The 15,976-nt window shown below is 45.1% G+C and overlaps 1 protein-coding gene across 1 annotated transcript in view; it reads right to left on the bottom strand.

The window, feature by feature from the left end:
• lrba (LPS-responsive vesicle trafficking, beach and anchor containing) overlaps window positions 1-15,976 on the bottom strand; it is a 222,424-nt gene that overhangs the window by 109,762 nt on the left and 96,686 nt on the right. Inside the window, exons 35-36 of the mRNA XM_080837053.1 lie at window positions 15,064-15,172; window positions 3,949-4,115 (exon numbers count right to left, since the gene is read on the bottom strand). Coding sequence (XP_080693179.1) covers window positions 3,949-4,115; window positions 15,064-15,172 — 276 coding nt within the window. The remainder of the gene's footprint in view (window positions 1-3,948; window positions 4,116-15,063; window positions 15,173-15,976) is intronic.

Consider the following 15,976-nt stretch of genomic DNA (forward strand, 5'->3'; position numbering starts at 1 on the left):
AGATGAGCACAGAGGCCTGCTGCTCCTGTGAGAATACACTCCATCGCTCCCTCCATCACACACACACACACACACACACACACACACACACACACACACACACACACACACACACACACGTGCATCATATACATGAGAAATGATCCATCTCCTGACCCAAATAAACAGCATGACCAACACCAGAAAAAGCCGAGACGGAGGGAGGGAGGGAGGGAGGGAGGGTGGGAGAGGGCTGGAAAAAAGGCAGATAAAAAATGAGGGATGTACATTTTCTTCTCTTTTGTGGTGGCTCGTCTCTTTGGCCATGAGCTTCGACTCTGTCTGGCCAGATGGGGTGGGGTGGGGGGGGTGCTAGGGGATGAACAGGTAGACAAGATTGTCCCATGTGTGATGTGTCCAATCAAAAACAGGAATGAAGAAGGAGGAAAGAAGAAAAAAAAAAGTGAGTGAGTGAGTGAGCAAGATGACAGTGAAGGGCAGCGTGTGCTGAGATCAGAGGGAGAGAGGTGTAGTGGTGTAGCTCCTTTGTTTGCTGAAGTGAGGGGAAACCCCCACGGACCTCAGACACAATGCATCGGAGAGAGGAGAGAAAGACAGAACAAGGAGAGGAGGCGGAGAAAGAGAAACAGAAGGCAAAAAGAAAATCACCTAACACCTCTCTTCTCCTGAGGCCAGGGCTTGTGTTAGCTGGATATTAAGACACAAATTGCATTCATCTGGGTCAGCGGGTGGCAGCTAATATCAGAGGCATGCCGGCAGGAACAACACCTCCCATCAGACACTGGCAGAATAATATTTTCATTCGCAGCATTTTTATTGAATGGAAACTTTGGGGAATATGTCTCTTTATGGATGGGCGAGCGGGACTCACAAATTTCACAGACAAATGTGCGCGCGCGCGCACACACACACACACACACACACACACACACACACACACACACACACACACACACACACACACACACACACACACACACACACACACACACACACACACACACACACACACACACACACACACACACACACAGCCGAACAAAAGGGCCGTACTGGCCTTTGTGGACACTGATTCCTTAACTCTGTTGTGGGGAGCCCATACGTAAAGTGCATATGGGGACTGGATGGATGGGGCAGGCTCTTGAGTCTTGACTATGGATCTATATGTGATTTTTTTCACATGATGTTGCTCGGTGTATGTTTCGATGTGTGTTTACGGTATTGTGGTGTGTGGGTTTGCATGTGGTGTGTATATGTGTATGTGTGTTGGGGAGGGAGGGGTGGTGGGTGGGGGGTTGCAGCACCAGATGTTTCTCGCCTTGCTGCATTCCGGGGCTCTGTAGCGAGCTGTGGCACTGGGGGCTTGTGGGTAATTGAGCAATGCTATTGATGTAATGGCAGGGTGGTGATTGTGATTGATTGGAGGCTCTGCCCGCTCTTAGGGCCACTGCCAACACGGGCCTGCGCCCATCCGACCCCATTACAGAAGTCATCAATACTGCAGCACGGACCAGCACGGACCAGCACGGCACAGTACAGCAGCCTAATGGCCAGGGGAGCCCAGTACAGCCTCCACCAGAAAGGAACCACCCTGAGGAGGAACACTACAATGTGTGTGTGTGTGTGTGTGTGTGTGTGTGTGTGTGTGTGTGTGTGTGTGTGTGTGTGTGTGTGTGTGTGTGTGTGTGTGTGTGTGTGTGTATTATGTCCAACATATTCTAAATGTGTATGGGAAGCAGATGAAAGGGAAATGGACAGAGAAATTAATAAAACCATAAAAAAGGGAGAACAGAAAGAAAGCCAAAGCAGCAGAGTGTAGCAGGAGAGCCTGATGCAGGAACCCCGGAAGACTAGACGGTGCTCTAGAGTAGGGTTATTATCGACAGCTAAAACTAACACATAATGAATAGTTGAGAGATTTTTCATAAACGGAAATAAATTAATTTACTCAAAGAAAATGTTTAAACTAAAACAAAACCAATAATGATTGCTGAAAAATAAAAATAAAATAAGAAAAGACAAAAAATTATTGTTTCAAGAGAGCGGACGTATCCACTCAAGGCGGTGGGTGTCACACTCCCCAAATTCTGTGTAGCTATAGCAACCTTAAGATGGCAATATAGCGTGTCAGGACCTACACTCACTAACTAATGAGAGTAGACCTTATCATAAATTGACGACATCAGATACGCCAAGGAGGAAACGTGTGAGTTCTGTATGGTACAGGCGACTGCATGGTAACAGCATCCGGGGGGCAGAAGAGAAAAATCCCCCAAATCTTAAAGTTCACCTTCAAAGTTACCAGTTGGGAATATATATTATTCCTGGAAAAGGATGTAATGACAGAGGGCGCAAATGATGAACGTATTCTTTAGTTCGAGATTTTAAGTTAAATATACTTGTCAGGTTTGCCGTGAAAACCCATGTCATACTGTTTGACGTAAATGGTTGAAATATTTGTATGTTCTTGCCTTTTATGTATCTTACAGGTACAGTCTGCAATTCTGGCTCTGCAAATGGGAAAAACTGTGACTGACCGAGCCATAAACACTCCCAGCCAATCAAACACAATGCTTCAGGAGCATGGAAGGGAGGGGTGTCGTTTGATTGGCTGATGAGCACAAATATCAAAAACGTTTTGCGAAACCGAATCACAAACTCCAACTTTCAGTCTGAAACAAAGGTATTGCTATGTTAGTTAAGACTATTCTTGAAATGTTGATACCTTCAATGATAAATATTATTTTTCAAGCCACACTAATCCTTGGCGACTTTTGTGCTGAACTAAAATTACTGCGACTGAACCTAAATAGAAGTAAGTCTATAAAAAAATCTAAACTGAAACCAATACCACAACCACTGGTGAAAATAAATCAAACTAAACAGAAATTCAGATTGAACACGAACATATCATCAAAATAAAAACCGAAAACTATTATGACCTTGCTTAAGGGAACAAATTCTTTCAAACTAGGGGAAAAAAGAAATGAGTTTGGAAAGGGGTGTTTTAAGAAAGAAAATAAAGAGAAAGGGCCACTGCAGCCACCATCAGATCAGACAGAAACCTATGGGAGCAGACAGGCATCATTAGGGCAGATTTTTCTGTTCCATCCCAGCGGCCGCTTGTTTGCTGACATAAATACAGGGGGCTTTATGTTTGGCCTGTAATGGAGAGGTAATGCAGTAATGGCTTTCATCTCTCTCCAGCAGCCATGCATCACGCTTCAGTTCCAGGACAGGCCCTGGCCGACCCAGCCCCGCATACCCAAACACACAGCCAAGGGGGCGGGGGGGGGGGGGGGGCAGCATGAGAGCACACCGGAGGAATAATGACTGTGTATGAATAAAAGACGGAAATAGCTAGTCTGAGTGTTCCACTAATAGAGGCTCAGGGAGGGAGAAAGTGTGTGTGTGGGGGGGGGACATCAATACCCAACGTGAGCGGGGAACGGGGGACGGGATACCATGAGAGAGGAGTAATGACTTTGTTAGTCTATGCATGCATGTGCGTGTGTGTGTGTGTGTACGTGTGTGTGTGTGTGTGTGTGTGTGTGTGTGTGTGTTTGAGATGGGGATCAAGTGCAGCACTCCACTTGCTTGTGTTTTACAGACACAAAATTTCCCTGAGGAAATGCAGTCTGAGCTTTTGAAAATGAATTGAACCACATGCACTCCTAGAAAAAAAAGCCTCTTCAGAAAATGGGTAGGAATGCTCAAAAAATCTATACGCTTTAGAATCCAAATGCAGAATCAGACTGACTGGCTGAGATTTAGACACAAAAGCCCAGGAGTACAGATTAAAAATCCTGTAAGCCGAGTTGCAAAGATCACCACCACATACAGTACAGTTACCTGGCTGAGGACCTAATGCAGGGTAGTAACCAAATGGCTGAGCGTTACCTGGCTGAGGACCTAATGCAGGGTAGTAACCAAAAGGTTGAGCGTTACCTGGCTGAGGAGCTTCCCCAGGCTCCGTGTTTGTCAGTGAGAATGTTGACGATCTTCTGGATCAGCTGGGTGGCGGTGACGTGGTCGCGGTATTTGGCGGCTCGGATAAGGTGGTCACACATCTTCTCCTCATCACGCTTCTCAGCGGCATACTGGGCACAATTTGACTGCAAAGGGAGAGGACGACACAGTTCACTCTTCAGTATCTTTTTTGGACACCACATTGGACCGACTCAAACATAACCCATCACAATTTATTTGGAACAATGTAATAAGCACAGCACAATGCACTGATGTAAGAATCAAATGGTCAGAACAAATTATATATATATTCAAAATAACATTAATTCAATGAATAACACAAATGTCTTGTCATTACTATTGTGATTAAACCAGCCGAGCTGAGGGTGGTAAAGATCTTTCTATTAGAGCAACAGGACTCTGCACCTTTATGAATCAAGTTTTTAGAAAAATTATCAATTCATACTATCAGTCAACCCTATTTATATACATGGGCCCAACAATGTCCAGTACCCCCATCATAACTGGGCCAACCACAATCAGTTTCTCATAATGGGGCAAGTTAAAGTCTGCAGGGATTTCAATCTGAATGACTTGGGGCTGTTATTATTAGTCCAGTTAGTAATTATTCCATTGTTAATAGTGGGCATTTTCACAGCCATCATTCCAAAGTAAACCTCCTTCAATGATTTATGAAACTGCTAATCATGGACCTGAAGGGCCTGGCCATTGATTAGAGGATTGTGGGGGTTTTCCTCTGTGTGTGTGTGTGTGAGTGTGTGTGTATGAGAGAGAGAGAGAGATAGAAAGAAAGAAAGAAAGAGAGAGAGAGCGCACCTAGAAATAGGCTATGGTAGAAATTCTAGCCACGGAGGTAACAAATGAAAGTGTGGGGTCATTTTTGGCCTCTTGTCAAAGTGATTAATATCACTGGACACATATTTACTTATGCCTTGAGGCTGTAAAATCTGAAAATACCTACAATGCAAAGAGGGGAACATATTTCTTTGTCAGAATGTGTTATCTGAGAGGGCCTTTGATCTCATTGCAAGATGGGAAAACACCTCAAAGTAATGAAACTTTGCACAAAAGATATAATCTATAGAAAGGACTATTCTTTAAATATTACTTTAAAAAACAAATATGTCCACGATTAAGATTTGCCAGGGAACTAATAACAGGTATACATATTCAAAAAGCATGGGAGTGAAACACCTCAGGAGCACAAACAGGAGTCTGAGGGAAGCAAACCAGAGCACATAAAAACAAAACAGCCCCACAGAAAGCCATCTCCAGTCTAAAGGTTAAAGCAACGATCAGAAACCCCTCTAATGCAATTCCTCTACTCCATCCATTGTGTGTTATGGCTTTAAATTAAATTAAGAGGCAGCACAGGGAGCAGCAGCCAGGAACAGACACACAAACGGTGGGGAGCTGTCCAGCGTCCAGAGCCTCTGGCAAATGCAACCTGCTCGGGAAAAACTTAGCAGTAACCACCACAGAGTGCTCCGTAATGGAGCTTCCCCTCCAATTTGGGGGATGACTCTTCATATCTGACAGGAAATCCATAGGTATAAATCACATTACTGCAGACGCTCTCTCCTAATTATCAATCTATGTCTCTTTGTGCGGCATTAAGGCCTAGCATGACCTTAAAGCAGGAAGATACAAGCGGGGGAGAGAGGGATGGAAACATGTTTAAAGGACGGAAAAAGAGGGGGGGGGGGGGGGGGGTGCGCACTGGAGGGCTTGGGGGGGGGTAAATGTTTAAATGTTAACCTCTGTAAATGCCGGCAGAGGCAAAGGGGACAGAGATGTGAGAGGGGATGTCCATTCATCTTGTGTCTGTGAGGGAGGTACAGGCCAAGACCTCACACACACACTAACACAGGAAAGGGAGAAGGGAGCATGAATTAACTTTATGATTTAAAACACACATGTGTACACATGTGATAGAACGTACACATTTTCTGGTTCAGCCTCATTCACAATAGAAACAATAGAAGGTACTGGTTGAGAATTAGAGACCATTATAAATAAGTATGTACACAGCAATTATACAATAAATCTGAGTAACAAACTTGAACTAAACCATATTTCCACAACACCACTGCTCACAAGAAAACCACTATAAATTCAACATTGGCAGGAAAAAATGACTTATTACTGAACTCAACACCCCACATCAGCACTTCATAAATGAAAACCACCCTTCATTACAAAGATAACAGTCCTAAATCTAGAGCCGAGTGCATTAGCAACCTCCACATCAGTCTAGCTAACGCAGATCTGACCAGTAACACTCTTTCTTTAACTGGGGCAGAGGGATATGTGCAACGTCTGCCTACTTTTGGGGGCAGATGCTATCAGAAACAACTGGTAGTCCACAGACTCCAACTGAAACCTGCACTCTGGTCTCCAGGTGACAGAGGAAATATCAGACCGTACAGCGGAGCTAGGGTTAGCCGTCTTTAGCATGTCACTTGCCACCACTTGCCTTAATATAGCCTCTATGGCACATCCCGAACAGCATGTGACCACAAAAGAGTCTGTATCCTCAGATTCCTGTAAGAACCTCGAGATCAAGGCTGACTAGAGGGTGGGGTGTAATCTGTGTTGTTCTCTCTCCCTCTGTGTGTGTGTAGGGGGTGGGGGGGGGGTATGGGCTGTTAAACTGACCGAAAATAACACAAACGCATGTGGCAGACAACTGACACAGATTTCACTGTGTAAAATGATACACAGTGTGGAATGGAGCAGTTGTGTATAAGGTATTGCACCTTAATGATTGCATTTTTCCACCTCATTGTACAAACACCTTAATTGGTGACACGGCAGCCAATCCTTGCTTCTGTGAACTTTATAAAATAATTTTTAACCCAGGCTTATGTGCCAAACACGTAAAAACATACTCATCTGTAGGGACGATCACATCGTCACACTGCCCACACGTTCGGGAAGTGCAACCATGCGCTTGACGCAACCATGCAAACAGGCATCCCTCACGCATACGCCAACCATGCTTCTCCCATCCAGAGCACCCTGCACACAAGTGCTTCATCAAACCATGGGGTCCTTCACACAGGGTCAACATTCCTGGGGGTCCCTCACACAATGTTCACGGGTACGCCTCCGATGACCTCACAGCAGGGCATCCCACTTCTGACACCATTTGTAGGGAAGGGAGAGCGTGGTTACTCCACCCGGACTCGAACCTAGGTTTATGGAGCGCCAAACATGTGCTCTGACCGCCACACCAAAGAGCTCGATGTCATGGCAGTCAGAGCACATACTCATCTGTAGGGACGATCACATCGTCACAGGAAACCTATTATATTTACCTCATGTATACCTTCTGGTAATCCTCTAAGGCTACCAACGGTCAACCAACTAGAACAAATGCAACAAAGTGTATAAAAACTTCAACTATTGAATTTCAAGATGGCACAGCCCAGCCCGTAGAGCGAACCTATCGGTGTGAGGAGCATGGACGAGACTCTATCTGCCAGTCAGTAACATATAATACTGAGGCACTCACAGAAGACTCCCCATCTGCCTCTCTGGCTGAGGGTTAAACAGCATAATCACCCAGCACGGCAGGGCAGTGCCTCATTACGCCTTGTTTGTGTGGTGGCTCCAAAGACTACACAGGCCCGTGTGCTCACACAAAGAACGTGAGACGCACACCAAAGACAAGGCTCCTGAGGCTCCTGAGGCTCTGCTGAAAGTTAGCATGGCACCGCAGACACACCGCTGGGATCTTATTAAAAAGCCATTTTGATTTGCACTGGCTCCTGATGCTTCCAGGGCTGCTAGGCGCCAGGGCTATCACCTTCCCTTCCTTTCCAATTGACGGTCCCATCCAGCATCTACTGCCTCCCCAAGGGCATCATTTAGACAGAAAAGCTATGCAGGTGATGGGAATGTCCTTGTCACTGCTCTGCCGGAATGCAAATCTACAACAAATCAGGTATTCCTAGATGGTCTGGATGTGGACCGCGGGGAAAGGAAGGAGAGGGAGGGGATGTGGGAGAGAACAAAGAGATGTAGAACAAATCAGATTTCATACATTTCTTTTTGCATTTGATCTTTTGGCCCTTCCGCTCCAAGTTTAAAATTGGGGGGGAATAAAAAAAAAAAAACAGCACCGGGGGAATTAGACAAAAGGGTTGTGAGTGTGTGGGGACACCGACCAAGAAAAATGATGGCTTAAAAGTACAATGGCGAACAAAAGTCAGCACATGACAATGGCTGACAGGCACCTTAATTCTGAAACGATGCTCCTGTCAGACGACGCTGTCTCACTATTGATTTCCCTCCTCTCCTTCTCCCTCATTCTCACTCACTCCCCCAGATGAGCAGAGGAAGGAGAAAAAAAGAGCAAAAGAAATAAATAACTGTCCCTCTGGAACAGACTGGAACATGTTTGCCCCCAACATCCCCATTCTCATTCCACACTGACCATCAAGGTTAACGCAGACGCAACAACTTATCAAAGTATCGCTCTTCGCAGTGCTCGCTCGCTCGTTCGCTCTCCATCCTCCTCTCTCCCGGCTCATTCTGTGCTTTTAATGGACTGGTCACAATGCGTGGATGGCAGACTCTTCATCTTGGCCCAGGCCCTGCCCCTCCCCCCCTCCGTGAGGCGCTGCTGTGCCCCCATTAGTCAGCTGTGGGCCGCACTGCAGCGACTCCTGATGACTTCAAGGTCACGCCACATGAGGAATCGCAGGAATTAACTGTCCTTTTGAGGTGAAAAATAGTCAAATGAGGGAGATGCACTGGAGATGAAAAATGAAGGTGTCCTCTGGAACGCAAGCACCCAACTTGATTCACATATGCAGGTGGGGTTGTTTTTAAACTGACCGAAAATAACACAAACACATGTGACAAAGATAGGGGAAAACAAGAAGAGGTGTTGGATGTCTGCAAGACTGGATTCATCTTGTGGTAACAGAATGTCTCAAATACAAATACATTTCAATTCAACAAATCAGATAACTAAAACATTCATTTAATGAAATAAATAGCCAAATCATATCACAGGCAGGCAGCGTTTTAGTGAATAAAATGATATGGCAGTAGAACAGAGCCTATTTGTCTATAGAGGAGTGTGGTAAGAAGGCTTCATATATCCGTGTTCACAACACAAAGTCAAAGGTCACAGATTATGCGTTCACCAGATCCATCACCTCAGGACTAAATTAGGTTCTAAGCATGTATGCTTAGAACACAGAAAGTGAGAATGTGGAAAAACAGAAAAGAAAAACAGGATGAATGCAAACAATACAAAAACAAAGAGAGTCAGAGAAAATGTTGGCATACCACTAGAAAGTATACCACCTTTGAAAATGTGCAAACTGAACCCAAAACCCTGATGAGTCTCTTCTCAACCCTTCACTCCATAATTACAGTGAAGACAATTATATTAATGCTGTGAAGATAACCCCTGTAATTCCTTCCAAAAGCCAGCCGTTAAGAGTGGGATTAAGCCCCATTAAGGGCCAATAAGAAGATTATGCTCACAGCGTCGAGCCAATACTTAAAGCTCTCAGGGGCTCAGACGCGAGCAAAACTGACAGAGTAAAAATGCATGTTTCTCCTTTAAGCCCGGATCAAAAACATATGTAAAAAGGTGTTTTGGATGTATGGAATCACTCATAAAGCTATCTATACAATGCTGCTTAATCCAATAACTGGCAAATAATGGTCTCTTCTACAGACACCAATACACAGTTAGAGTTTAGAAGGGGTAAAAAACAAACACTGCATATCTCAGGGTCTAGAGAAATCAAAAATACACAATACTGTAGAGCGGATCAGTGTGAAGATGTGCTGATATGGATACCATCTGAGAGTTATGGCAGCGAGGATGCAGGACTAATGTCGTTAGGAGGCTAGACGATGCCTATAATGAGGGTGAATGCAGGGTTGATGCCATTAGCCGTGAGAATCACCTTACAGCCTGACGAGGAACAAAGACACGGACCACTAATTACAGAACCCACAGCAGAAAATCTCAGGCATACTACCATCAGGAGTCTATTTAATTACAGCACATCAGGATCAAGTGATGGCTGACAATAACAGAAAAGAGGAGCGAGAGAGAGAGTGAAGAAAGATAGTGTGGTTAGGGAACGCCGGTGACCTCACTCTCTCCCCTCCAACGCTATCTGGACCCCAGCATCTGGCCTTCTGCCCCACAGCCCTCCACATTTCATCCCTAATGAAGGACTCATAAAAAAAGAGGAGTTCGATTTGTCGCTCGCTTTCTGCTTTCTGCTCCCTCCCTCCTTCCTTCCTCCCTCCTTCCTCCCTCTCTCTCTCTCCCTCTCTCAATCTCTCCATACCCACACAGGTATCAGATGCGATCGCACGTTTGTATCAGGGGGCGCGATGGGGAAGAGATCTCTTCCGCATTAGGGATCCTATTAGAAAGAAAACACTAAAAGGTAATTGGATTTCCTCCTGTTATCTCCCTCAGTGTCCTCCCCTAGTGTCGCTATAATAACTTACTCTTCGGGGTGAGGATAACTCAATAAGGCACACAGAACACAGAAAAAGAGAGACAGAGAGAAGTGGGGGGGGGGGGGGGGGGGTAGAGAAACAGAGAGCATATGTTATGAATCTCCCAAGCGCAAACTTGTCTAAATCACCAGGCTCCTCCATCTCAGGCTGAGGTGCATATAAACCCTGACAGGGAGTAAACATAAATTCACTTTTATCTCTTGAATAATTCACTGAGCCTGGTCTGGCAGTCTGGCAGGCCACAGCCTGTGTCCTGAGGACAGCCGAGGTGCTACAGCTCGCTGCTACTCGGGGCAGAGGTGGGAGGACATCCCTCTCCTCTGAGCACTGCATCAAACCTGGGAGAGAGCAGGCAGGCAGGCAGGCAGGCAGGCAGGCAGGCAGGCAGGCAGGCAGAGCCGCCACAGGTGACAGGGCCCAATGGAAGCACGTCAAAAGGATGGCCATTTTATATCTCTGCAACAATGCCACATGTGGTTATGATGAAATTGAAAATAAACATTCACATATTCATATTTCCTTTTTTGGGTATACAAGTATATTGTGTGATTTGAATACACACACAAACACACATGCACTCAGTGTGGGGGGGGGGGAAAGCCTGTTTGCTTCAAACTCACTTGCTTATGAAGAGAGCTTACCCATCAGTCAAGAATCAATGCTTGTTCTCCAAACAAACATTATGTGCCGTCCTGTTAAACCCCCTACTGAGGGACATGAAAGGAGCATTTAGCAGAAGTCTGACACCAGGGCCACGTGACACGACACTAACTCACAAATCCACATAAACCTTGGCAAAGCGTGCGCTTTTTCAACATTAGTCTGAAAATCTGAAATGGGGTAAAAGGCGATGCTTTAGAACGAAAGGAGGCCCTTTGGCGAGCACCGGCTCTACCCCCCTGGGGGGCAGGTTTCATTGGCCTGTTATTTTTATTGTGGCACTGCAAAATGAAACCAGGACCACAGAGAGGGAATCAGCCGAGCCCAAACGGGGGGAAAATCAATACAGCAATATCAGAGGCGCACTTATCGGCTCCTCGCTCCTCTCAGAGGTCACCCAGGAGCAACTACATTTAAGTGAGGAATTCAATTGTGAAACATAGTTTGTGCCGGCAATGCTGCGTATCTGATTATAGAAGATTGTGGGTGGGGGTGGGTGGGGGGCTGTGTGGACAAAAAAGGAAGTGTTTCATAAACACTGTTCTAGAGACAGACAACAGAAAACACTTGCACAGAATCTACTGTCTTAGTGTTAAACACGCTTCTGTAGACATGGCAACAAATGGGTGAATGAGGGAGTTTGATGAGGAGGTAGTTGACTTGAAGGAACATTTAAGGAGCTAAGGAAGATGGCAGCTGTGAGTTGAGTGTCAATGAGTAAGCTATTCTTATTAAGCCAATACGTTGAATGTGGCAGGAAAGTACATATAATAACAACACACTGCATCAGAAGAGATAGGAATTGTCAGACTTCAATAATTGTCAGACTTCAATGGCACATAATATCCCATCCCGGACTGTCCTTCCTCCAGGACCAGTGGGCAGCCTTTTGGCACCCTGGAACCAGGTGAGGTGAATCGTCTGTCTTGGTCAGGTGTTGTGTTGCATGTTTTTCTGTTGGATTTAAAGGATCTGTAGCTAATTGAACTGAAGTGTTCATTGAATATGGAAGGGTTCAGGGTTGCTCAACCAGTTTGGTTGAGATTTGAGATTTGTTTGAGATGGATGGATGGAGTTGAAGGTTGAGGTGTGGAGGTATGATTTATGGTACACTGGTGTGGTCTGAAATATTTGGTGTTTGGCATTAAGCCCTGGTAGACACTCAGCAATGGTTATAATTCAGGAACCAGTGTGCTGCTGCTTGTATTTGGAAAAGGTGTTTGTGGTGGCGGAGGAAACAGTGATTGGGCAGAGAGAGGCGGCTCTGATAATGGGGGGCTCTAAAACACCAGACCTCAGTGTTGAGTGTTCTGGAAGTGATCTTGGTTCAATAAAACGTAAGGAAGCTGTTTGATAGCCCTTGTAAAATACACATGTGGGCACCCCTGTTGATAGCTGCAGATGAGTACGCAACTAAGCCACTGGATACAACGTATCCTTTCCTTAAGTTAATGAATGGGTGCTTTATATTGAGTATGCTTTGCCTACAGTGCAAAATATAACGTGTGATATTGAATGTATTATTTTGTTGCAAAACTATCAGCTACAAAAAGATGAACTTTTAAACTATCTGATATTAGCTGATCCATCTGTGTTCACTATGAACAGGATGTAAGTCAAATAAATAACTGTTAACCAAATTAGTAGCAAATGATTCATGTTTTTTCTTAAAAGTACAGCAAGAATTTAGGGCACAGTCACTGATTTTGCTTGTGTGATGGCTGATGTGTAATTACCCCAAACCCCACACTATTCCTGTCCAGAGTTTTCATCCGACACTGGCGTTTCCTGGCCTGGTGCTGTCTGACTCTTAAAAGCTGGTCCCCATTTAACAGTGCATTCGAGAATGAACAGCTCCACTCAGTAAGTAGGGCTGACTTTGACTGATAAAATGCCCATAATTGCACCTGACAGTGTTGGTCTAGCCGTGAGAAAGAGCCAGGAAGAGAATTCCCCACATCACTACGCAATTCTGCGCAGTGGGGCCCTCAGTTTGCGCTCACAGATGGCATTGTGAGCAGACAGCGTGGTTAAATAATGATCAGAGGGAGCACAGCCCGCTGCAGACTCCACTCGCTGCCTTCAGCAGAACTTCACAGCGGTACCTGCTCTGTCTTTCATAAACCCTGACACCTTTTCAACGCCTGTTTATTTATCGTAATGACAACGTTCAGAGGACGTGATCTCAATCTGGATTGGAAGAGGTTAAGGATATCGATGTTAAACTATATCCTCTGTTTTTCTGAAACATCAGGCTGATTATGGGAGCAGGCAATGTATGTGTAATCCAATAGGGCCTGATGATGCAGCCATCAGAATCTCCTCAGAGATCATATGGCTGATCCAAGCATTGAGAGAACATATGGGCCACAGGATCCCAGCCTATATAAGACTCAGAGGAGGTTGTGATCCGGGATCATTACAGCATTCTGTTACATTCTCCTGGAACAGCGACAAAACTGCCAACATTCCAGATGGGAAGCCTCTCCACCATGCTCTACACAAAAAAATCACACACACTCTGAAGCACTTACTTACACATGAGGGTAGCATGCCCTTCTGCAGATGAGACTGCACCAATGATATAGCCAAAGCCAGTAACTCTGGGGTTAACGGCGGTGAAGAACAAAAACAGCGAATGTCACATGACCCTGCAAATCTGTTGCTGGTGACAAGCAGTCGGCACCCAATGCCTAGGGGTCTGATCACATGACTCCAGGGGCAACATGTGCCCCAAACTAAACAGGCTACCACCACAGAACGAACACACTCTGGGCAGAAGTGATATCTGATAGCCTCGCCTATTTACACTGACACTCCTCTGCTCCATCCCCTCCTTTTCTAGCTCTCGTTCTGAGCGTCAGACCCTGCCTTGAACCTTTCTCAAAGCATAACATTTTACAACTAGAGGGTGAGTGGGGGAGCAGGGGGCTTTTAAAGACAGACAGCACCAGTAGACCCCCCCCCCCCCTCCTTCCCCCAGTGCTCAGCAATCTGCCCCTGTACACCAACCGAAAGGAGCAATGGTGGTGGGGGTAGGGGGGGGGGAGCGATGCTGTATTCCTGTCACTGGCAAAATACGCCCCCAGTGAGAACACTACAGACAGAACATGATTCAGAGAGAAAAAGAGTAAAGAGAGAGAGAGGGGGGGGGGGGGGGGGGGTATGGGGGGGCGGAGGGACTCATGTAAAGAGACAACCTAAAAAAGAGACGTGAGGAATATAGAAAAAGACAAGGGGGGAGAGAGAGAGAGAGAGAGAGAGAGAGAGAGAGAGCAGAAGAGAAAGAATCTGTGAATATGGGCTGGCTTTAATGAAAGGCAGAGCTTGTATTGTAGCTGCGGGGTAGCAGGAGGACGGCCCAGAGCGGGGCCAGGCTGGATTCAGGGAATACGTGAACTCAACGGCATGTTTGGTTTAAGGAACGTGCCAAAAAAGAAAAGGAAAACATTTACTCTCCGTCACTCTTACAAGCTCAGCTAAAAAAACAGACAGCAGTCTGGACAAGAGTGTGAGTCTTAAAAATGATATACCCTTGCTGAGTTGGTCACATCAGAGAGGTTTTTGTTCCAAATTATAATTATTATTAGACGGACAGAAAGTATAAAAATATCAACAACTTCTGTTAATCTAGCAGTAAGATATACTTGTAGATTTGAGTTGGGTTTATAAAGCTTGTTTTTTTACTTTATTTCACTGTACAGTGTTAATGTCATACTGATGCTTTAGGCTTGCTCACACACTCAACAATATATTATGGACAACGAGTGAGGAAATGGCCATGGGCTTCTTCACTTCCTGATAAATAGAGTTAAGGGATGAGACGAGCGGTGTGGCCTGGGAGGAGCTCCCCAGCTCTTCTTCTCTGTTACTGGTACATGTTGAATACAGCTGCTCTTGCCTCACCTCAAACTCAGCGTGTTTGTGGATGTCTTCTGCTCTCTGTCTGCTCAGGATGAACTCAGCCTCGTTGGCCACACGAACCAGGTGGTCCTTCATAGTATGGCTTAGTAACCTGCAGGGAATAGAAAACAGTCACATACAAAGCATAACGTTTAAGTTTCAAAAGTTAACACAGTATGCTGACCTACATCTAAATAGCTGCAAACAATTGAAATACAAAATGAATCCAAATTGCTCACACAGTTTGAGTGCTATTAAAGACTGCCCAAATACGTTTGGGTGTTTCTCACTTGAAATACAATTCTGGATTTAAAAAAAGACTTAACATATGACAACTGTAGGCCTGCACACAGCATACATGGTAAAGCTGTAGTGTATAGTAAGAAAGTAAATTCAGTCAGTGGAATAGGAAGATGTTTCAAACTTGGGGGAAACAAAATTCCTTTGTATTTTTTTCTTAATTGGCAAAGCATACAGGCCTGAATTGACATGATCATGGGAAAAAAAATGTTGTAACCTCGCAATCCTGAACGCAGTGTAGGGCTGTGTTGTAAAAAAAATAATTATAATATTCTGTTTTGTGTTGCAGGAAAATAGTTAAGGGGTGGGGGGATTCCCCTGGACATATTAAAATTTTTCAAGCAATTCGAGACCAAAAGGACGACAGAAATGCCTAGTTTAAAGTGGCTAGCTAGGTCGATTTGAAGTTATAGCGTAGCCATAGGCTCACCAATACTCAAGTAATAGTCAACAACAACTTAACAAGAAGGTCGCAATGATACCGTGAAATCAAATCAATGACACTATGAGACGATCAGATCAATGATGCTATGAGATGATCAGATCAATGACGCTTTGAGACGATCAAGCCAATGACACTATAATATCAAATCAATGACACTATGAGACGATCAAA

This window comes from Sprattus sprattus (genome assembly GCF_963457725.1).
Source record: "Sprattus sprattus genome assembly, chromosome: 4".
In the NCBI taxonomy this organism is placed as follows: domain Eukaryota; kingdom Metazoa; phylum Chordata; class Actinopteri; order Clupeiformes; family Clupeidae; genus Sprattus; species Sprattus sprattus.